The sequence below is a fragment of the Apaloderma vittatum genome, unplaced genomic scaffold, assembly GCF_000703405.1.
Source record: "Apaloderma vittatum isolate BGI_N311 unplaced genomic scaffold, ASM70340v1 scaffold22196, whole genome shotgun sequence".
Taxonomy (NCBI): domain Eukaryota; kingdom Metazoa; phylum Chordata; class Aves; order Trogoniformes; family Trogonidae; genus Apaloderma; species Apaloderma vittatum.
In genome coordinates this window covers 1-23,877 of record NW_009721541.1, presented here as the reverse complement: position 1 = coordinate 23,877, position 23,877 = coordinate 1, and the positions used below count along the sequence as shown (strand labels likewise).

At 44.0% G+C, this 23,877-nt stretch overlaps 1 protein-coding gene and 1 pseudogene across 2 annotated transcripts in view; both read right to left on the bottom strand.

Annotated features, from left to right (window-relative positions):
- The window catches only part of LOC104275472 (calcium-dependent secretion activator 1-like), a 49,912-nt gene extending 31,753 nt beyond the window's left edge, over positions 1–18,159 (bottom strand). Inside the window, exons 1-5 of the mRNA XM_009871437.1 lie at positions 17,998–18,159; positions 16,861–17,002; positions 10,118–10,264; positions 6,788–6,943; positions 3,823–3,970 (exon numbers count right to left, since the gene is read on the bottom strand). Coding sequence (XP_009869739.1) covers positions 3,823–3,970; positions 6,788–6,943; positions 10,118–10,264; positions 16,861–17,002; positions 17,998–18,130 — 726 coding nt within the window. The 5' untranslated portion in view covers positions 18,131–18,159. The remainder of the gene's footprint in view (positions 1–3,822; positions 3,971–6,787; positions 6,944–10,117; positions 10,265–16,860; positions 17,003–17,997) is intronic.
- Positions 18,160–23,648: 5,489 nt separating this feature from the next.
- On the bottom strand, positions 23,649–23,776 carry LOC104275473 (annotated as a pseudogene). The gene has a single exon (XR_717832.1). The product of XR_717832.1 is annotated as a calcium-dependent secretion activator 1 pseudogene (transcript).
- Between the last annotated feature and the right edge of the window lie 101 nt (positions 23,777–23,877).

Here is a 23,877-nt window from a genome sequence, read left to right as displayed (position 1 = left end):
TTTGGAAAAAAGAAAATGAAAGTAGGACACACTTACCCACACCTTAGCAAACTTTTCAGATGATTTGGGACAGAAATCAAGAGAAAAGTGCAAAAGACAGGAAAAAGAACATATGAAGATAAAGAATAAATAAACAGAATCTTTAAAATAAAGGGACATGTGAGAACAACAGCATCATGCACAGAAATAATAAGCAACAGAAAATGAAATGTGATCAAAACCTCCTTTCACTGAAGTATCAGGGATTGCTACCTGCAAGGAGTAAAAGAGGGAGAAAGGACCAGACTGTACCTAACTGCTGACAATCTCTGATGGTTTTATTTCACTCTGAAGTGGAAGCAACTGGTTGTGGAGCGCCAGGGCTGAGCATTGACCTGGCCATTCCCAGCACAGCCGGGAGGGAGCTGTGGGGTGATGAGGACCTGTAACAGCCAGGTCCAGGTAGGAGCTGCTGATGCCCTGGGCATACATGGCCACGACCTCCTAAGGGACATGAAGAAGGGGTTGTGCATATATCGGGGGTGTCTTCCCCATGACATGTTCCTTCTGCAACTGTATTTGGAAGAGGCTGCCCAGGGAAGTGGTAAGTCACCATCCCTGCAGGTATTACAAAGACGTCTAGAAGTGGTGCTTAGGGACATTAGTTTAGTGCTGGACCTGGCACTTCTAGGTTAGGGGTTGGACTCGATCTTAAACGTCTTTTCCAACCTAAACAATTCCATGATGTTCTGTGAGTGTGTGTAAGACTTCATAACCGAGGATTTAGCTAAATGCTTTCACTGGGTAAGCCATGAGTTTTAACTCAAAACGGGCTACCTATGTGCAAAATTATACACTGTGAAATGCCCTGACTGGTGCATTTTCAATTAAAAGGTTACTCAAGCAGAAAATTAAGAGCCCAAATGGAATCAAACCGCAGTTCTGGGAGCAGGAGAGGATCCTATGCATGCACCAAGGCAGTGTCACAGGGCTCCGATGGCTCGTCCCCACCACGGCCACAATCCCTGGGGCAGGCTTGGAGCCAGCCCTGGGGCCAGCGACCGGCAGAATCAGGCCCGCGAGGCCGCGGGTGCTGCCGTCCGGGCAGTCACAGCAGTGCACACCCCGTGAGGCTGCAGCCCCGGCTCCACCTCGGCAGGACGAGCCCTGGCCAGGACGGGGTCAGAGGACGTGGTGGTTTGGGAAAGGACAGCTTGGTGCTGCTTTCACAGACGTGTGGCTCGTAAACCAGCGTTTCCGACGGCTCCTTCTACATTTTGTACGAAAACACGTGAGGTTAAAGATCGCAGAGCTGGTTTGCTTTACCCAGCGTAGCCCCAGCTTTCGATCGAGTTCGTTGCAGCTTTCTATTAGCTCAATTATTACAATCCATAATCAGTGCACTACAATGATTCAACTTGACTTTATGTGATGAGTATCTTGCCTTGTCATGTAACAGATTGTGTGTACGTTGTATTTCTCTAAGGACCATCTGACCTTAGATATTAAATAGAAACATACTAGACCAACTGAGAAACATTTAATACATACATTTATCCCCTTAGATGTATTAAAAATTCAGAGGAAAAATAAATATTTAAGATGGTAAAGTATGTTTACCAAATGTTTTAACAGCTGCCTTTAGAGACAAGGAAATGGAAATGATGGGTGTTTGTTTCACAGGGTAATGCTCGCAAAATTCATTTGAGTATCTGTTAAAGTGAGTGTAATGAAGGTGGTCTTGAAGGGAAGGACTTTGGGGCGGGAAGGAAACCGTAGGAGCGAGTTCCAAGGACGTGTCGAGACAGTCTCTGCCCACGTACTGCTTGGACTGTGGTTTGTTTCTAATAACAATATCTTCTCCAATTGAACTGCCTGCAAAGGGACCACACGTTTTAGGAGCCACGCGGCAGCTGTGCCCATGCCAGAGCGTCCCGTCAGCGTCTGTTCCCCCCTCCCCGGTGGGGCTGCAGGTGGACTGGGAGGGGACAGAGGGACTCAGCCATGTACAGACCCAGCTCCCCCAGTTATGGAGGAAGACACGGGCTCAAAACCTGGTTTCTCATCCCTTTGTCATCTATCTGACTGACTCCTTCTTCCCACTGGGGACTGGAAGAAGTCCTGTTCTGTCCTCCCCTCGCAGGCTGTAAGGACAGATCTACACCTTTTTACCCCTGCCCTGCCATCAGCACGACCACCTCAGTGCACAGGTTTATACAGATGGAGGCAGCTGAAATACGGAGTGGCATGAGAGAATGGAGGGGGAGGTAGGAAGACTCGTTAAAAGGAAGAAAAGAAAAAGAGAGGGTGTATAAGTGCAGCCCTAAACGGTAACCTATGCACTGATAATTTACATCTGCTTTGCAGGTCTATTAGTTCAGTTATCTGTTAAAAACCTCACGCCCCAGCAACTGCTGCTTGCCAGGGGAGTTAGGCTGGCTCCGGGCTGCCATACCAAACACCTTCTGGAAGCAGCACAGGCAGATTTGCGGAGCTGGTCCCTGCTGCAGCTGAGGACAGCAGAGAAACAACCTCTCTGTTGCCCACTCCCCTCTTAAGTGCAGGCTAACCCAGGCTGAACACGCACTGCAACTGACACTCAGAATTTGAAGGAAACTGCAGCGAGCATGGAGCATCACAAGTCACATGGAAAGATGCAGTCAGTGCCTGGTCACACTATATCTGGATGCAGCTGATGTTATCAGCCTTGTGCCGTCTGAAAATTGAACCTGGCAGTTTTAGGAAAGCAATGAACTTGCTCTGTCATGATACCGGAGTCTGCTTGATCTTCAGAACATCCCTGTTCCCAGGCACTGTGCTAGCACAATGCACAGGGGTTTGGTCCTGGCTTGCAGTGGGGAGCATCACAACCACGGCCCTTCCCAGCTGGCGGGGCACTGCCAGGGCAGATGCTGCAGCAGCTGCTGCCTGAGAGATTTGGGGAGATAAATGGGTATGAGTAAGGAACAGAAAATGGCAGAGAAGTTCATGTCGAGGCTTGGACAACAAAAACCCACTCAAGATCTGCCCCAGCTAACCTGGAGGACAAGGGCAAAATGTGATGATGAGCAGTATGAAACCTCTCTTGCAAGGTGACTGTCACAAATAACATGTCATAACTGAACCATGTGTAAGAGAAACAAAAAGAACAAGCTGAACCTGATCCAAACACCACTGACATCAGGGCAAGGATCCCTGCTCCATCCAGTGACCTTTGGAGCAAGTTCTCAGGGTGAGGTAACGAACTAAAAAACCAACTTGCAACGACTCAATGCAAAATCTGACCATGGAAAGTGGTAGTGAAAGGGTTTATCTAGGGAGAGCCAAACACTATTTGTGAATTTATTCTAGATTGGTATATGAACACTTAATTTCACTTGAAGCCGCTGTAGCAAAATGATCATTATCATGCACTTAAGATAGCTAAATTTACCACATCTTTTTAATTCATAGGTCAATGAACTTCAACCTGCAACTATGGCTTCTGTTTTCCTTCTGTATGTCTACAGAAAATAGTCGTATACAGGAAGTGTGTTGCCAACACCTGGCTCCAAGGTGCAGTTAATGATTCAATAGATATGGTATAATGCATCAACCAACCTTAAGAGATGCCTTATGCATACCACAGTCCTTGCAAAAAGGCACTCCTACCTGACAGGGATTAGGAATGTTTATATTCATTAGACTTATTTGAGAACAACACACTGCGTACTCATCTGCACACTCTATATGGGAAGCTAAACCCACAACTGACACAATGTCACCGAAACTGGCACAACCGGAGATGAGAAATTTCATGACATTGTCTTTAAAAGCTGTGAAAGGAAGAACCTGTGTTTTTACCTCTTGGCCCATTTCCATACTGCAAAGCTTTGTTGACTGAGCTTTGGCATCCACCATGACATTAAACATGGTGCATATTGATTGAGGGACTCGGAAATCTGTTGATCGGCTGGTTTTCTGCAGCTTTACTTCAAATGCAATCCTGGTTCTGTTAAGGAAAGTAGAAAAAAAGACATTTCAGTTGCTTTTAAACATACTGAAGATTATAATATGAGATAATACTGAGAAGAGTTGGTGAAACCGGAAAGCCGAATGCTGCTGGGAGTGTTATAGTGCAATTGTTACAAATGTGCTTCTACTAAAAATGATTTTCCAGCTTAAAAAGAAATCCACTTTCCAGAATACACACTATTTATAAAGTGTGCAATGGTTTCACGGAAAGTACGACTTTCTCGTGCTTGATAAACAGTGTGAGGATGTTACAAACAGCAGTGTCAATGTACACCCAGAATGGGGTTGCATTAGCTGATTTGTAACCACATACAGCAAGCCTGATGTATTAAAGGAAGCTCCTATTGCTCCATGTACAAAATAACAGAACCTTGTTGATTGCTTGACTGAAAGGACGTTGCGCTTTTAGGTCTACATGATTTGCTTGCTGAAAGTTCCCAATTGTCTCATAAATTCATAGAAGCGGTTTCCCTGAACCACACTTATCCACCAGAATACATCTGCAAAATGCGCGCAGGCGCAGTCGCGTGAGCCCGCGCCTCACTGCTCTCCTGAGCTTTCACTGAGCTCACATTTGACATCCCTGGTGGTTACAAACTGTGTTACACCAAGAGCTTTGTTGGGCCGAGGACTACACAATTTCATCCCACATCATACTTTAAAATACCAAGGCATTTGTGACTCTAACACAGGGAATACTCTAAGCACGGTGGGCATTGCCTCGCCTTTCTTTGGAGCCCCTCTGCAAATTCCGGAGGTACTTCACTATTCCAACCTAACACAGAACAATTATCACATCAGGCAGAATCTGCCAACAAATTAACATAGGAGCTTCAATTTAAAAATAACAAATAATATCAGCTGCAGCTCAGGAATAACTCTGATCTGGAACGATCCCCCAAGGGTATGCAAATGAAAAGTCATTTACAAATGCAAAACTCCCATTCTTGGGACCAGATCTAAGCCGGTACACAAGTCCTCCCGCCTGCGTTTATTAGCGAAGTAGGTCCTCCTTACAAGGGCTGCTTTCCTGACAGCACCGAAATACAACCAAGTGCGGAAGGCGGGGTGGCTCCTCCATGGTATTCAACGGTTCAGAGACAGACGCGAAGAAAAATGTTGTGTCAAACTGAAATTGCTAAAGAAACCTTAGCCAGGCCCTGTTTGCAGGTGATATAAATAGGGAAGGCAGCATATTGGTTTACATCAGCAGTGGCATTTGAACTGATTTAATTACCAGTGCCAGATTTAGCCTGGACTCGGGGACTAGAATCTTGATAATTACTGAAAGGACCCAAAGTGACTGGGATTTTCCATCTCCTCGCAGGGATGAGCATGTTCCTACTTACTTATGCTCAGAACCATTATATATAGTCATACCATTACAAGCTGGGCCAGGCTTTTACAGAGGGGCAACATATTTGTAGAAAGGTTGAAGCAGTTGGGAAAAAAAACCCCTCAGCTTTCAGGCACACAAGCCCTTCTTCAAATGTACCTGGAAACTTGCTTATTTTTCCCGGTTATCTCAGCTGAGCTAACCTGGTCTGATTTCTATAGATCATTGCAGCTATAATTGCACTGCAAGTGGAGCAAAGGTGTCTTGGTTCCAACTTAATAAAAAAGAAAAAAAAGAGAAAATAAGTGTTTTGCTGGCGGTGCTGGGGACAGAGCAGAGAGCAGAGCTCCAGCACTGGGTTTCCTCCCAAAGGACAGTGTGACAACTGGAGGACAGCTGAAGGCCAGAGTTCCTGCCAGCCAGAGATGAACCGCTACAATAAAGGGGGACTTGCTCGATGCCAAAAGACATCACGACCATCTCACTGCACTTAAAATGCACGGGGGTTTGTTCTAGAATGGTGAGAGAGCAACCCTGGAGCTGTCTGCCTTCCAGCCTACACCCCAGGGACCGAACGTGCCTTCCCCTACGGTGACATCCCACAGCCAGATTATGAGGAACACGCGAACGATAAATGCCGCGCTCGCACTTGCACAGTGGCCAGGCAATTGTGGTACAGAACAGTCACATCACACGTGGTGGCTAATATTAGCATGTACCAGCTGTATTTGGCACCCATTCTTCCTTGGGTTCATCTCTTTGTCTATTTTCTGCACAATGGAATGCAAAGTTCATTTCTTCCTCCTGCCTCATCATCTCTGGTGCCAAATGGATATAAATTACTGTGGAAAGCTTGGAAATTTAACCTCAACATTTTGCTTTCAAAATGGAAGCTGCCCGTATGTTTATTTATATATTTTTTTAAAGAAACCTCTCCTGTTTTGGAAGATCTGCAGGTGAATATCCTACAACGTGGCTGAAAAAGCTAAGCGTTTTTCAGTCAGTAGCAGATGTGAAACCTGTGCACCAAGCTACCCACTATGCCCTTTTGGGATCACTTTTTTGCTTGGTTTTTTTCATGGATCTGTGGTTTTTAGATGGGTGCTGGGACCTTACTTAGGGATATGCCTTCAGCACTCAACCCTGCCAACACCAAACTGCATTTACAGACTTAACCTCACCTGCGGCACCGGAAACAAGTAGCTGCCCATAAAACTTGAAAGAATGGATGATTTACTGCCTTTTACTGTGAATATGCACTCCCCAGAGGCTCAACAGAGAAGTGCTTGCTTGGGAGAGTCCACAACTTACAGCAAGAGGGTGGCTTTCCACCACGTCTCTGCTGGGCAGAGGTGAGCTAGGGTCACTAATAAATGGTGGCTGAAGTGAAGCTTCATTGATAATAAGAGAAAAAAAAGCTTCTGTGAGAAACATGACTAGTTTGCTTGTGGGCAGTACCTCTTCACACAGGACTCGATCATGTCACTCGCCATAAGCTTCAAGCGTTGCTCCAAGTGTTTTCCAAACTCCTCCTCAGGCCAGTGCAAATCCCGAATGAAGGTCTGTAGGGCATCAAGTTTCCAGAACAGATCTTCTGAGGTGCCTGATCCATTGCTGGCAGGGCAAAACGAGAACAAAAGTCATAAGTGGCATCAGGCTCTTTGTAACCTGATGTGTTTACAAGTGTAGAGCAGACAGTAGTTTCATACACAGGACAGTGCTGGCAATCTCCACCATCAGGATTTTGAGTTTTACCATACAGTTGCCTAATCTACCTTGCTGTCATAACCCACAAAACTTTCCAGACCAGATGAGTAAGACAACATTATGGGTCACACATATTAACAGGAAGAATGTGTGTATGGTAAAAATCAGCCTTAGTTAATAACCACGTTAACGCAGGTGATTATTAAGAATTAAGGCTAGAAATTGTGGTAGAAGATCCTTGATCAATAATAACTGCCATACTAGACTGTATGCAGTTATTAAGATTTAGGGTTTCATGCAATTCTCCCCCCTCTGAATTATACCTTGAGTTTGCCTTGTCCCCCCCAACGAGGCCCCCGTTTCCAGGTAAGGGACAGTGCTAACAAGTGGTGAGCGAGGACACGCTTTATCTCTTGAACAGCTGAAAAAAAATTGGGGTAAATCAATCGAGCTAAGGGCACTAGACATCTCACACCCAGGAGTTTTGGCAGCATTGACCGCTGCACCTTTTCACAGATCTGCCTCTTGCAAAGGCATCTACAGGACAATGAATTTCCATTAAAAGTAATATATATATATATATATGTATTTTGCAACATCTTTGGTTTGTCACAAAACTCTGAATTTCTCTCCCAAGCATATATTCTCATAACCCACACCCCTGCCCAGATGGAAGTCTTTGGTCCTGCAGCGTGTAGTTACACCGGCTCCTTTCACAGTATAATTATATCTCAAACCTCCACTTACAGAATAAAAATACAGAACTGGATTGCACTTTGTCTGTGCAGAGAAATTTATGCATCCATAACCTTCTTCTCTCCCTCTCTCCTTCTCCCTCACTTCTTTTTTTTTCCTTTTTCTCTTTTTTTTTTTCCTCCCCCCAGAACAATTACCAAGGGAGCCTCAAGAGTTTCAACCCCCTCCTCGCATACCACTAATGCTAACACGGCAATTTGTAAGATGTTGAACACACCATGCATTACCACCGGTGCTGACATCATCTATAGAAACAGATGAGGGAGGGTGTTTCTATTGTGACAGATGCCAGCTGCATTGAGTTAATGCTAGAGGAGACCGGAGCTAATGCACACACGGCTACTGCAAGGGGGGAACCGTGGTCACAACATGCTAGAGGGGTCCTGCAGGCTCCTGGGCTAATAAGATAAAGAATGAGTAGTTCTTGCTTGTAGGAGAAACGGATCTGACACTAAGCAACAGGTAACATACCCTTGATGGACGGGAAGGGTGAGTAAAAGGAAACTGGAGAGGTGAAAAGATAAAGAATCAGGCATTTCCTTTAACCAGGGGTCCGGTTTGTACAACAGGCTCAAGCGTTCATCTACCGCCAGTTCTCAGTTGCGCCTGGTTCAAATCTGTGCTTGGGTGTACATAGGTTTTAACAGTCTAAACCCAGTTTTGGAACTGCATGAATTTACGTTTTAAATAATTAAATATGTACGATTACAATAATTGGTATTTACTACAGCACCATTCAGACGTCCTTTTGGTGGCAAAAATTTAGAAGTATTTTTCTGGGTCTATTTCTCACTTTTGACTAGGGCTTCACACCAGTAAATGATAAAGTATATTCATTTCCAAGATACACCATTAACATTTGGTTTGTGAGCACCACAATTACCCTAATCATGCAGTGGGCTTGCAGTACATCATTGACGCTCAAGCATTTTCAGAGGGATTAATATAATTTTCAGTCATGACATGATTCTTATCTTTTCAAGGGCAATACCACAAAGCATGCACAGAGATAGATTAAAGCTTTCAAGTACTCTTTACAGACAACTACCTAAGCTAGCCTTTAATATAGCTATCTTAGCATGAATATGGGTTGTATAGCTTTGAAACATAAACAACCATGCTAATATTTAAGAAGTTTTTAAAAATCCATTAAAAAAAAGTCAAACACCAGTGTTTGCTTTGCTTTGGTTCGTTACCACTGCTCTGCAATACAGCCTGAGCGAGGCTAATTGCAGAGGCATTTGGGTGGACTCCAGGTGTAGATGTAATCGAGGGTCTTTCCGTAACCGTGAAGGGGGTAGTTTTGGATGGTTCCTTCAGTTAGATCCTTCAGGTGAGAAGGTAGGAAAAAAGCAACACATCCATGCAGTGCTGGCTGAGACAACTCCACACCAACCCTAAACAACCCTCTAGGAATTTAGGAGGGAGAACGGGCAAGATCTCAGCTCCTGTGCTGGGACATCCTAGCTACCTCAAAGAACGAGATGTGAGTTGATTCCACTGGGTACACCCCTCCATACTGCTTGGTGGCTGGGACTTTCAAGGGAAATCTGCTATAAGAAGAGAACTTGCCTAATTTGTGCTCAGGATTTGCAGTATGTCCCCCCCCGAGCTCCAGCCGTGCACTGTGGGATGCTCAGACAGGGAGCTGGGAGCGCAGAGCACAAGGCTCCTACAGATCGACTGCTTTGACACCGTGCCCAATTTTCCAGACCATAATGAAAAGCTCATGTTGAAAATATCTTTCTTTAGTTGGTCATGGCATTATTCAGGCTGTAATGATAACTGTGGAGCTTTAATTGCTCTCCAGAGTCTCTCCCAACATGAATAAAAACTGTTGTGGTGTGTTCCTCTTTGTTAGATCATTTCATCAAAACCAAGACAAAAATTATTATCTGGGAAATGCGGAGCTTGTATTAAATAAAATTCACTTTTAGATCTACATCTGGTCCACAGAAATTGGTTGACTGGCATTGAAATTGGTTCGTCTTCTCTTTTGGACAATACTCTTTGCTGAGACACACAATGTCGCATTGTAAGTTCCGTGGTTCATATGTTGTTCAGACCATGTCCCATTGTTGACAGCTCTTTTGCAAAGCAAGATACTTGCTCAAACTCTCAGTGGGAGTAAGATGAATTTTCAAGATTCATACAAAAACCCCTCAAAATACACACGCCAGAAATTCACTAGTGTCTCATTCAGAAAATGTCTAATTAACTGCATCACTCTTTAAAGTTTTATATAATGCACAGAAACAAACAATACATATCCATGCCAAGATTACTTTAAATTTAAATGAGATCTAATTTGAACTGAATACACACTCAGAATCATAAATAGCAGCCATCCATGACGGTGCAGAAAAGCTAGGCATTTGTGGGATGCCTAGTGGGATGTTAACTGGTAGATTTGGTACTTTAGGGAGATTCACATTTGGTAGATTCACATTAGGCAGATTACTTGTTAAACTCCTGTGGAAGAAACAGACAGAAAGAAAAAATACCATAACAGTGACAATGCAGATGTAGCAGAAGCACGTGACACTCATAAACAAATCTGCAAAGTTCACAGCACGAGGACGGTTAAAAAACGAAAGCAAAACATTTCAGAAAGAAGCATGAGGATGGAAGCTTAAGTGTACTGGGTTTGCAGTCTGCAATAAAAAGCAAGTTACTTAACCTCCCCCCCCGCCGAAAAACAACAGAATGAAAAGAAGCAAATTAACAAAGCAGCAAATTAACAGAGTACTCAAGCACCCAGAGAAAAGAACTCCAAGTCCTGATATCATTTCAAAGTGCCGAGAAAAGCCTTTCCTTGGAAAAAATCTCTCTTGTAGGGAAGCAAACCTCAGTTCTTACATAGTTAGGTTGGATGAAAGAGCTAAACTGAGATCTACTAGAGAACTAGGAATCAAAAGAACAAACAGAGAGTTTGTCATTCCAGCCGCGCAGAAGTCCATAAGAGTTCTTCTTACCACCAAATTCAGGAGTTGGGATTTCACTCCAAAGCCTCTCTGTTTATTCTGTACTGCACAAAGAACAAAGATGTGCTAATCTGGAGCAGTTAATGGTGAACCACGAAGCTCCTCCTCAGTGCAGACTCATGCCCTGATTCTCCCTTGTATTCCTGGGTGTGGAAAAATGGGTCCCACAAGTTGCCCAGTTCTGTATATGCACTTAAATAAATTACACCGAATAAATCCAAGATCGATATATGAACGTATCTTGGCTACAAACGGGCCATGGGGTGATTAAGACATTCCAAGATTAATTTCTCAAGCATGTGTACCTGGGCATCATGCCTTCAGTAAATATTTTCAGACAACTGTTATGCAAATAGAAATCTTTGACCAGTGGCCCAGTGTATTAACTTAATGCAACATACTCTCCTGAAACAACAGGTGATGCAACAGCACAGGGACCTGTTTCGGTGTGCTACGTCTCTAGATGTTATAAAATTGGTTTATTTCTCTGTTAAGGTGCAAGTTATCACGGTTAACTTTTATGCAAAATAAAAATGTCATGGAATTTGGCAATTGGAAGTCACTTTCAGAAGTGTATCTTGTTTCTGCCTTAATCTAGTCACGCTATACGGCACTCTGGGATGCAGTCCATAGATGGTTTTACGGTCCCGTTTGAGTAATAGAACCCGGCGCCTTGAGACCATTTTCACTGGATTGTTATTTGGGCTCAGTGAAAACGGAATCAGGGCTTCAGGATTTCAGGTTCACCCTGCACTGCTGAAGCTACTGAAAGCTTTTCTGTTGATGCACACGGGCACAACTTCAGTGTTCGACTTCCCCACTCTCGGTGACCGCACCAGGACATGCCGCTGTCGGAGGCCTCTCCTGCTTGCCTGGATTAAATTAGTTACTGTACAGGCAGCATTCATTATCTGGACTCTTGAAAAATATCAAACTATACACTAAGTCCTTCAAGGAAAATTAAAATCTTAGCAACCTCCTTGAGTCATATTTTGAACTCCATTTCTTACTGCACATTTTATATATCAAAAACTGAAGTAATGGAATTGAGCTGGCTCTACCGAATAAATGTTGCCTAATACAGCAGAAGATTTGAACCAGATCTCTGCAAGAGCTTGGCTTATCATTGGTGGCAAGTCTTAGGGAAGAGAGCTTACTTTTGTTCTCCCTTCGTGAATAAAATCCCTTGCTGGGGAGGAAAACCACGACCCAAAGTATTTTTCTAGTGAAAAAAGAGAGCACGTTCTTGTTTGCTTTAGTCTCTATGATTCTTAGTAGATTTGACTTCGCGCTATCTGCTTGTCCTGTTTGTTAGGCAGGAAGCAGATGTGGGAATTTTCTAACGTAACAAAGCTGTCCATTGTCTCCATTCATACTGCACCAGCTATTAAGATGGTATGATTATTGAATGAGACACAGACTCCATAGTGATTGAGAGCGTGTTAAATCTTCAGAAATGGCAGTGCATGTGGCTAGATACTGATATGGAATAAATAAAGAAATAGCAAGAGGTGGACAACATATAAATGTATAAGGAAAAAGCAACTTAAATAACTTAGCCAGATGGTAAATACATAAATCAGAGGACCTTTGGTTTTAATATTAAAATTCAAGAAGTGACAGTGTTATATTAATAAAAACACTGTATTAATAAAATATGACTTCTAGAGTAAACAGTATACTATATTCACAAGGAAACATATTTCTTTTATACAACACATTATTTTGCTGATGCAAGGATATGTTGCAAGAATAAGTTAGTACTCTTAAAACAAAACAAAACAGCAAAATAATGGAGTATATTATCTTAACATACAGTAACTAATTTTAAAAATATTCTCCTGAATTGACATGCACAGTTTTGCAGGTTCAACCGATCTAATTATCTGACTAACAGTTGCAGTGAGACCTGTAAAAAATGATTAATATTACCAACAAATGTTCCAGCCTGCAGTTGCTCAGACCATAAAACTACAGGTCCAAGACGAGAAACTGTTTCTAGAAGCCAGCCATGCCTATTTAATATAGATGGCTAAATATAACCTCAGCCATCAGGCAGGGAATGTGGGCATTTGCATCGACAAGATGAGGGCTGTCTGATTTCAGACGACTCAGCTTCAGGACTGGATCCTGCTAAGTTTGATAAAAGACGCACGCTCCGGAGCTGTGGTGCTCGCTTTCTCAGCTTCTTCTGATTCACCCCCGTTTGTGTCTGTTAGCTGCGTAAAAGCCTTTCACCTGTACTGTCTGCTGGGAAATTCTCAGTGCAAACAGACTGGCAACACACCCCTGGACAACATCCCAACGCTCACGCTGTGCTGTAGCACCGATCGCAGAAAACAAGTCCAATTGCACAGGGGCTGCTCTGGTAGAGCTGCCCTAGCACTGAAAGGAGGGCAGAAAAAAATCACAGCGCTTTTACTGAGTTGTCTCCTGGCTTCAGAATAGAGCCAAACGAGACCTTTGTCCATCCTTAAGCGCTCAGTTCCTCTGGGATGCCTGAAATGACGGGAGTTTGCCTCTTCCATCACTATAAACGCTTGCTACTTTACTGCCTAGGCTGAGCAAATGCTCAAGAGCAAATCTTTTCACAAAAGCCTCAATGTGAAGCAAAGAGCTTGATAGTGAAGTAGGCAGTCAAATCTGGGCTCTTCCCGTGACTGACACCCAGAATAGCAACAAAAATACTCATTTTCACTACAACGGTGGTTCTTTTAAAGGGAAACATTTTTCACTAGCATTTTGAAGTAGTACGACCTTGTCAAATGATTAGTGTAATCATACTGTTTAAGTTCTTACATTTATCTTGATGATACATTTATAAATAATTTGCAAAGGGTTAGCAAGCAATTAGGAGATGCTAAAGCCAGGACTAGAGTGCTGCAGAGACAGCTGTAGGTCAACGAGTAACGTCCTAGTCAAGTGATTGAAACTGGTTGTCATTGCACCGGCTTTAGCATTTGCTTAAAAGGATCTTTCAACACAGACACACACACACAGAGACACACACACACGTACGTGTCTGCTGGCTGCAAGATAAATCAGCGTTCTCCGAGAAGCTAGCATAAAAAAAACCAATCCCCATTGCAAACCCTACTTTTCCAAGACCTCTCAACTCACCAGAGAACAGACCTACTCTGTATCCTCCGTATTTGGATGACTGTGCGAAGGACAAGTGTGCCACATTTCTCTGCGTGGATTCACACAAGCACACCAGCTGCTCTAGCTATAGGGCATGGACCCCCTGCAAATTCAGCAGCTCTGCAGAGGCAGATTACAGAGCCCTCATGAGCACATTACATCGATGCTTTCCCCCCCCGTGTTTTCAATACTTAACAGTATCTCCCTCACTGTTTGTGATTTCTCTACCTAACTCCTTGTAGCATAAGGTGCAGAGTACTCAGCAATGAAAATAGAAGAAATACATGCTTGCAAACTGCCATCTGGTCAGGTTATGGAGGGCTACATATTTCAGCCTTGATTGCAAGCATGAACATAGAGAAATCCTTTCAAAAGACTCTACGTTGTGGAATAATTTCTTGGTTAACAAGAGATAATGAGATTTCCTTCTCACAATTCACTGTAGAGATCCAAAATGGGACAACAGTAAGCTCAGTGGAACGGACAGCCACGATGATCTACCTTTTCTGGCCATCCTAAAAGCCCTTCTTCAAAGCAGAAGAAAGCCATGGAGAAACCTACTGCAGTTCCCTAAATGCTCTGCTGAAGAGGTGGCAATGGAAGGACATGACTTGGATGGGAATTGGCTTGTTCAAACTACCTGAGAAATAAAAAAATTTAACTGTGCTGCAGTATGGACATGTGGGGGGAGAAGGCAGTAGATACAGGTGGGCAAATCAAACTAAATAAGTCTCTGACCTGAGTTTTTCTGCAAGTTCACTGTCGATCAGACAAAGAGGAGCAGGTGGTCTGCCCAGGAGGCAAAAGATGAAGATGTCTTAACATTTAGTTCTGAGCGGCACATCGAAAGCGTCATAAGATCTGAGGAACGACACCCCTCTTCTCCTTTACACTGTACGTGCCACCCTCTGTGCATTCACCGGTGCCTCCCGTCACCGGGTTGCACCGCGTTAAGCCAGCATTTGCAACTCGCACTTTTGTGTGCGAGACACAAGAACAAAATACCAACTAGTGAAAAAAAAAAAGAGGAGTGCATCTTTTCACCAGATGGACATGAGCTTCTTGTGAAAAGCACCCACTTTCCTGCTGGAAGAAATCTTTTAAATACCCAAGTCTGTAAGACAGTCCGTCCTGGGCTTTCACTTGAAACTGCAATGCTCAAAGCACTCTGTAACAGGAACTCCAGAAGGGATTAACCATGACAAGAGAACTGAGAAAAGATCTTTTGTAACTATCAAAGATAACTTGAAAATGACAGATAATGGTGTAGGCAGGGACAAAACACATTGACAGGCAAGTACCAGAACCAACTACTTGAGGACATCTATAGTCAAGCCACTGAAGTCATTAAAAGCCAAAAAGATGTCAGCTTCTGACAAAAGAAAAAAGCAGAACGAATTGCTTATTTACTGCTTGACTGAGGCAGACAGGTACACAGAATTAACTGCTTCTGTTTTGTAACAGACACGGAAATACAAACACATTCATTACTAAAGCAGAGCTCTGAAACTGAAGTTAATGCTAACTTCGAAGTGCAATTCTGCTTGAAGGAGTGGCTGTAAAAATGGCATTCTCCTACTCGAAAGATCTATTTCTTGTATGTTTTCTGGGTCACATCTGCTTATTTGAAACAAGATTTTTTAGGATTTTTAATCCTGTTAGCCTGCAGACCAAAGACAGCAAATGGAAAGTGAGAGAGGCTCCTGAACGCCAGCCACTTAACCCCACTCAAAACAGAGGGGAAGATCAGGTGTCAAGAAAAGGCCTGAGATTTGGCAGGCAGAATCCTTATGGATGCTGAGGATGCACAAGAAAGAAAGGAAAAAACCTGGGTACTCCGACTCCAAGTTGCATATGGGAGGCTGGCTGCTGAACAAAATCTCTTTTCCTTGTAACCGGAACATATTTGGTGTGAAAAGCCCTGAAAGACCACACGTTCTTTTATACAGCAACCTCTGAGAGTGCAGTGCCGGTGAACTCTGCCTAGAGAATCACATAAAAAGCAGGGAAAATAGTCTCTCCGGAGGTCACCTGGTCCCAACCCCCTGTCTGAGGCACTGCCAGACTCGTGCTGTTTGCAAAGGGTCAATTTTTCTCTTTTAATACCCTTATTAGAAGGAAAAGGCAGTTCTTTTCCTTTGCACTGACTTGGCTTTTTAGAGCAAGCATGGTAGGACTCAGCAATGCTTCAAAACCTGTGAAATAACAACAGTAATCCAAATTTTTTCTCATTCTCCGGCTCTTGAGTTCAATTTGGGTTTCTCACAGGCTTACTTATTCCTTGCTGGTAAATCCCTAGTTCACCAGATTTAGTAATTGTGCTTTGAAGCCATCTTTTATGATGGTTTCCGAACACCTGACCCTACCAGCAAGGGAGTTGGGACCCAGCAGAATTGCCCTGGGACACGGGGACACACGTGGCCATCAGCTGCGGCGTCGATGCGAGAGGTACAATGCTGCTGTCCCTCCCCGGGCTGGGTGGAAAAAATGAGTGTTGGGAAGAGTAAGTACAGCAATGAGTCACACAGGTTGTAGGGCTGGGCTGAACAGATAGAATTAAGGGGGTTTTGTTTGGTTGGTTTTTTTGTTTTTTTTTTTTTGTTCTGAAAAGGAACTATTTGAGTTCAAAAGCAGCATTGGAAAAGGCCTTTTAGAACAGGATCCAAAAAGCCATGCCAGCTAAGAAGGTTTTCACATTTTCATGCTTCCATGTCCAAAGGCACACGGTTCAAACTGAGGCAGCAAAGCATTTCAAAAAGCAAATACCATTTCCTTCATTAACTCAAAAAACCCTGAAGAGAACAGGCCTTCTATTTTTAGCATCAAACTAGAAAATCTAAGGCACTTTCTGCATGTCCAGCCTAAGGTTTGCTAATTCATCTCTGTATGAATCTCCATCCATTTGCACCCAAATTGCGATTGTATCAAAGGAGGTTTCCTTACTTTACGGGCTCCCATGACTCCCGCTCAAAGCCCCTGTGAATTGACTGTGCAATTGAGGACTCCATCAGATCGACATATCTAACAACAAGTGGAGCAAACAGGTCTTGGAGGTGTTTGTGGAATTTTCCATTGCACAAATTATCTAGAATAGATAAATAAAAGTATAGTAAGCACTACTGTTACTGAAACCTCTGTAACAAACCACAGCGTGGCACTTCATTACACAATGAATTTGTCAGCGAACAGGAAGAAACATCACAAAAGCTGGCTTCAGGCACCAGTGCTCACGACAAAGACAGCAGGAAGGGCTTCTTACTCCAGACAAATAAACAGACAACAAATCTTCCTTTCCATTAATGTCAAACTTACAAATACATTATTACTGCCTGTGAATAAAACGGATGTAAGAAATACAGCACGGCAAACATTATGGCTTTCAGGTAGGAGAATCATTTTGTTCTTGTTACTCGCTGCTATGACGCTGGACATCGCTCTCTGAGGATGTCCTGGCTTTTTCATATGGTCTTAGAAATTCAAGTGGGGCCCTGGTCTGGGACCCAACTGAAGGCAATGCCAACTCTGCCGCCAGCTCCCCAGGGAGCAGCAGGACCACCCACGAGAGTGCCAAATGCTCACAGGTTTTGAAGGCATGGGCACGTGTGCTTTGGAGAAGAGCCTTATTTCACAAAGTGCTATTCGTCTGAACTACTCCTGCTTCCATTTACTTTCATATTTTCCTCCCTAAAATAAAATCTTCTAAAGCAGGGGCTCCTAAAACTAGGAGTTTTACTCCATGCTAACTAAATGCAGTACAGACATATAAAACGATACACACATTTAATGACAGTGAGATAGAGAACCTAATTCCCTGCTTATCAGGCAGCCACTACCAAGAGACTTGAGAAGATGAAGCAAAATAAACGTTCAACTTCTCACCTTCTACTGAGGCATTTGATTTAAGGAGTGTCTGTGTGCTCTTTTCCAGTGGAAATGGAACAAAACCAAGCAGATGCTAAAAGAGTATGTACTCTAAATCTCTACCCGTCTCAGTTCTCTGAGCAGTATGGAGAGGCTGAAGGTGTTATCAGCAACCTGAGCCGCCCATTGAAATAGAAACGATGAAAATACAATACATACAGTCACTACGGAGGGAATCGTTTAGAAGCTGAAAGAGCGGAAAGCTGTCCCAGGTGTCTGGGGGTTGCACCTCTAACGCAGCATCCATATCCACGGCAAACAGCGACAGGAAGGTCTCCGCGTGCTCAACCATTAAGTCTGACCACCAAGCAAAGGCCTTCAGAGTTGGTAGAAAAAGATAACAAAGAAGTATATTAGTTCTAATAGAGAACAGGGAAAGACTTCAGGGCACGTATCTCAAAACCAAAAAAAAGTGCATCCCATGGAAACTACCTTTATTGTAAAGAGAACAGTGCTTTCAAGTGCTAGCCTGCACAGACAGTGCTAATCACAGCAATTAGGCACTGCTATTTACTACAAAGATTTCTTGCAGAGGATCTGTTCAGAACTCCACCGTAAAGGCACGCGGCTGTAACGTGGTAGAGAAGGTTTCGTCTGTTCAATTTACAATAAATGATTTCGTCCATCTTTAAATATGCTAATTGTCAGGGGAAAAAAATCAACTAATTCTCATCCTAAAGTATGGAAATTTGGGAGTTTCTTCATTGTGCTTGTGGCTTTTCTGCTGTGTTTTTCAACAGTTTAAGTTTTATTTGGGTTCACTACTTCTATTTGTCTTGAAAAACTAGAAACTTAAACCATTAAAATCTGTCCTAAATCACTCACACTCTGCTTTAAGGATATTTCAGACATCACCAGTAAAAGTTATTTCAGCACTGTTCATTTTACATGGTTAGCTATACACATCCATAGAAACACACTACCACCTTCATAATGCTACTGGTTAGGAAACCAATTACAAAGCTCTATTACCAACATGCCAAGATAAAAAAAAAAAAAACTACGGCAAGCCTATATTTTCACAGAGGCAGGAAAAAAAATATATCTAAACTTGAAAACCAAAAAAAAATACCAGTGAAGTAACTCATTCTCATGCACATGGGTCCTGAAAATTCACTGTACGGGCTCTCTGACGTGACATTCACATCATACATGGCTCAGATGTGAATGCTGCAAACGCATGCATGCGTGTTTAGTAATCACTTCTGGCTGGGAACATGCAATATGAGAAGTGCTGTCGTTAGGACCATGTGCTGTCATCTTGAAGTGATAGGAAATTACTCGTGGACTTAAAAAGATCTAAGAAAGAGCTTTCCGGCACTTTGCAAGAAAAAGAAAACTCGAGCATAGGCACAAGACTGGAGATGAAACAGAGCAGACTGGGAATAGATGAATCAGCTTGAAGAGGAACTGCCAGTCGAGAAGGCCTATTTTTTTGCAGGTTTTAGCAGAAATGAATAAACGGAATAGACGTTCAGTTTTGATTCAGTGCTGAAGAACGTCACCGATGTGCAGAGCACACTCTGACTGCAGGTTCACTTGGCCACGGAGAGGGAGCAGTGTCTCAGTACCAGGTTACTGCCATGGACCCCTCTAGTTCCTCCCATTTTGGCCTGACTTCTCAGTGACATTGGCAGAGGCTCTTTGGGACAATTTCCACTCCTTCGTTTCCCCCAAATACAAAGCAGACTGACATCACCCTGCTATTATTCCACGACTTTATATTAAAATTGGTGTGAAGACACCAGCATATAGGTCGGTCATGGCACTGGGCATTATGGCCCAGACAACATCCAAGGTGTGAAACAACCAAAACAACCAAATAACACTCAAACTAATCTCAGTATTGGGCCTGCCCTGCCATGGGGGTGAAGATGTGGATGAGATGGGCTGTGCCGTGAAGGCATGGCTTCAGTGTGCCCAGGGGCAGGCTGGGCAAATGCCATGCCCGGAGCGGCAACACCAGCCGGTCACAGTGTCCCTGTGGGCACGGCATGGGGACAAGGTGGCTACACCGGGCTCCTCTGTCCACAAACTGCCCCCAGCCTCACACACATGGAGGGAACCATCAGGCACCACTCCAGGAACACGTGCCATGGGGCGCTTGGAAAGCTCAGGGGCAGCAGGGACGGTGGCAGCAGAAACCCAGGCGAGGGAAGCTGGAGGGCTGAGCTGGTGTGGCAATGCTCTTCAGCTCTTCCTCCACGTCTGGGGCTGGCGTCCCACCGAGTGCATGGCTGGATGCCTGGATGAGGAGACGTCGAACTGCTGCAGAACCGCACAGGAACCCAAAATGTCAAGACCCAGCTCTGCTTCTGATGCCAGCTCAAACCGTCTCCCAAAAGCGCAGGTGGGAAACGAGCAGATGCTGATCAACCAGGCTGTGGAGGATCCTCTTAAAACTAGCAGAGCTCGTCTGCAGGTTTCAGGGAGGATGTAGGGGCTGTCCTCACACTGCGGTGGTTTCTCTGCTGTGCCAAGAGCTGCCTCCCCATCGGACGCTGCCCACAGGTCTGCGGGCAAAGAGCGATCGCTACGAGGGACCAATGGCCACTGGCAAAAAGGGAAAAGCAGGGAGGCCAAACCTCAACATAAACACTTAAGAGTCCTGCAATAAAAACCTGCTTTCATGAAAAAGGTGGTGGTGGGGGAAAAGCTACTTTTAAGAGAAATTATGAAGAAAAGCATGTAATCATATATGGAACAAAATACACCTGAACCAGTCACAGTTTCTCTTTTGCTGGAAAAGTCAAATTTTAGCTAAGTCTGTAACTTATGTCAGGATCCTCAACCTCCTTCTCCCTAGTCTGGGTGAGCAGGAGCAGTAACACCATACTTTGAAAATCTTCAGGATGGTAACATTTCATTTATTTACCATCTACTTACCTGCTGTGCTCAAAACACAATGTAAAGGGGAAAAAAAAGTGTGCTTTCTAGCCAAACACACCTATTATTGTATATTTTACACATGGATACACATGTATATATGTATGACCTCAAGGAGTTAAAATACATATATACATATACACATACATATACATAGAGAGAGAAAACACAAGTTTAAAAATAGGTGAACGCCATTGTCTCTGGCATTTGTCATCAGTCATCCAGAGGAAGGGAAAGGGAGGTGGGAGAGATCTGATGGGAGAGATGACACAATGACAGAGATCTCCCGCTCTCACAGATTACACATGTAGGCACACAGTTTCTGCTGCATTTCTGCCTGCACTGGTTTGCTCCTCTCTTACGGGTAAGATGAACCCAACTGACTAGACACGTTGCTTCTGTTGTAATGTTTTCTTGAGTATTTTCAATGCTCTAGGTATTATCTTCTGGGTTCTCATTAGCAAGTCTGCCTGGATGTCCATGTGAGGGGAAAAAAGGGGCATGTTTTAATGACAAAAACTTTGTTTTCAGTAATTCAAGGCATTTCTTCAGTAAGTGGTGCAATTTAACCTTCTTCTGAACATCCAAAGTAGGCCAAAGAATAACACCTCGCAGGTCAAACCTTCTTCAGGTGAATGGACAACATGTTAAAAAAGCCTCACCTGGAATAATTTAAAAAAAAAAAATAAAAGGGCAACGCCTCAGCAATTCTCATTGCACAGTCAGAGCATAATGCGGCTACGATGCATAACAAAAACCAGCGCTAAACCATCCAGCCTCTTCTCTCTCCTCCTTTGGGTGCAATTCAAAGTGTGCAGAGAGCTGGCCAACTGCCTGTACCCTGCTGAAATGCCACAGCCACCCTCAGGACAGGGATTCGATAACGTACCGACAGCGTGCCGGGCTTCTGGAGAGAGATGAGTTTCACCCTTCCAGGTCACTGTTCAGAACAAGGGGCCGGGATGCCTCCTATCCGTGTTGGCATTAACCTTCTGTCTCTAATCAAAACCCTGTGACACAAAAGATGCTGGAGAACAGTTTCGAGTCTTCCGCCCGGCGAGGATCTCGGCAGCGTGGCTGGCTGAATGCGACCTTCAGAGGTCTGCTCTTTTCAAAACAACCCGCCTCATTCAGAAGGCTACTATTTCCAAAACAACCTTCCCGGCTGGCTGTACGTGGAATAAAACACTCCTTACCCTCGGATGGGTTATCGCAGCTCCCGCGCAAGGGCGGTGCTCTCGAGCACCCCCTCGCTTGTTGCAAAAATGGGAGTTTATTTCACTCTTCACCCCGTATATTCTCTCTCTACATATAAATACTGTATATCCAGTACAAGGCACATACAGACAAAACCAGAGGAAGACCACTACCATTCTAGGCACTCGTGTAGTACTTAGTCCATCTCCACCACAGGTTGGGTGAATGCAAAACGACAGAGGTAACAACAGGCTGAGGAGAGAGTCCAGGCAGGTAGGGTTGTGTTGGGATGTAACTGCAGCGCTCGTAAAATATACCCATTGCTACATGCATGGACCGGACTGCTATGCCACATTTACCCTCCTGTGTCAGGCTACCAGCCTCGCAAGCAGCCGACTCGAAGTTGCTGTTACATTCCTCGGTCAACGTTACGGAAGCGAGGGCAACCTGGGTAAAATCCCAGTAGGAAACATGGCACTGAGAGGGCATGCACGAAATATGACAGGAGTGACTCGTTTCATTCGGCTTAGTCACATACCTCTTTCCCCTGCCAGGATCATCCAAGATTGAATGAACAGTAGAAAAACAGGGAGGAAATTTAAATATGCAATCAGGCATTAGTTGGGTGTTGTGGATTGTTGTGTATTATCAATAAGTTAAATTATACTGCAAATTTAATATACACTGGAATGATTTTTAGTTGATTGTGAAATTATTTATCAAATGCTCTTAACGAAAAATATAGTGAGTGTATATATATATATATCTCAATGGGAAGGAAAAGAGAAAATAGTGAATGAGTGTTACATTACCTACAGCCATAAACAATAACTGTTCACTCTGAATTTCAAAACAACTTTTCAATATAAACCCAAGAGCATCAGATTTATAGAGAACAGAGGACTCAATCCTGCAAATACTTACATGGGTACGCAACGTCACTCGCTCGGGCACAAAAGTCCCAGCATGCTGAGAGCGGGACCACAGCCAGCAATGCTGCTGCCTGGGGGGGTCAAGTGTTTCCAGGATCAAGCCTCATGATTTTCTGGTCTATATTTGACTCTGACATGGTTTCAGTGGTTTTAAAACGTGAATCTTTTCATTAAAGTGCTTTGAAGAGTCAGAATTAGTTGCATGAGGCCTTAGATAACCCAAATAGCAAGTAACAGCGAATAACTCATGCTAACCTCTGCGACTAGTAATTATGGTATTTGCAATAAGCCAAGGCAGAAGAGGCCAACAGGAAACCAGGTGAGTTAATCGCGTACGGCAGGGGCCTGGGGAAACCCCCGGAAACAACCTGGATGCTCAGACAGGGACAAAAAAGGAACTGTTTGGTTTCGTGGCGGTTTTCCTCGCTCCGGCGCTGGACAGCAGGAGCGGTAAGCTGCTGCAGCGACCCCGCTAGCGCTGGCTGGAGGCACAAACACACGACATTATTTGGAAATACGACCTTTCTGAAAAGCAGACAGGCTTGCTCTTGCGTGTAGCTGGTGGTGAATACATTTGGCCAGATTCGGCTCCTGCTGGCGCTGCACGAAAGGCTGCGGACTGACGCAGGGGGAGAGCAGAACTCCACTAATTCCTCCTGCAGCCCTCCCTCCCCTCTGCAAAAAGCAATCTTCCTGGACTGTTCTTTGCCTTCATCGCACTCGAGCACCATTACTTAAGCACCCTTTCGGCTTTTGAAGAAGACAACCAGTCGGGAAACCTGGGGGGACTCGACCTCACTGGGCGCCGCTGCTCACCTCTGCATGGTGTTCTTCGTTTTGCTGTAGGACTTCAATTACCAATTCTGCCAGACGTATTGTATCTTCTAATTTTTTAGCTGGTGTGACTAACCGGCCTACATTTTCTGTAGTACAAGAACTCGAGTTAAAAGGGAGGTAGAATCAAAAGCTAGACATACAGTAAGTTACTTTAGAGGTTTAAAAAAAAAAAAAAAAAAAGAAATCC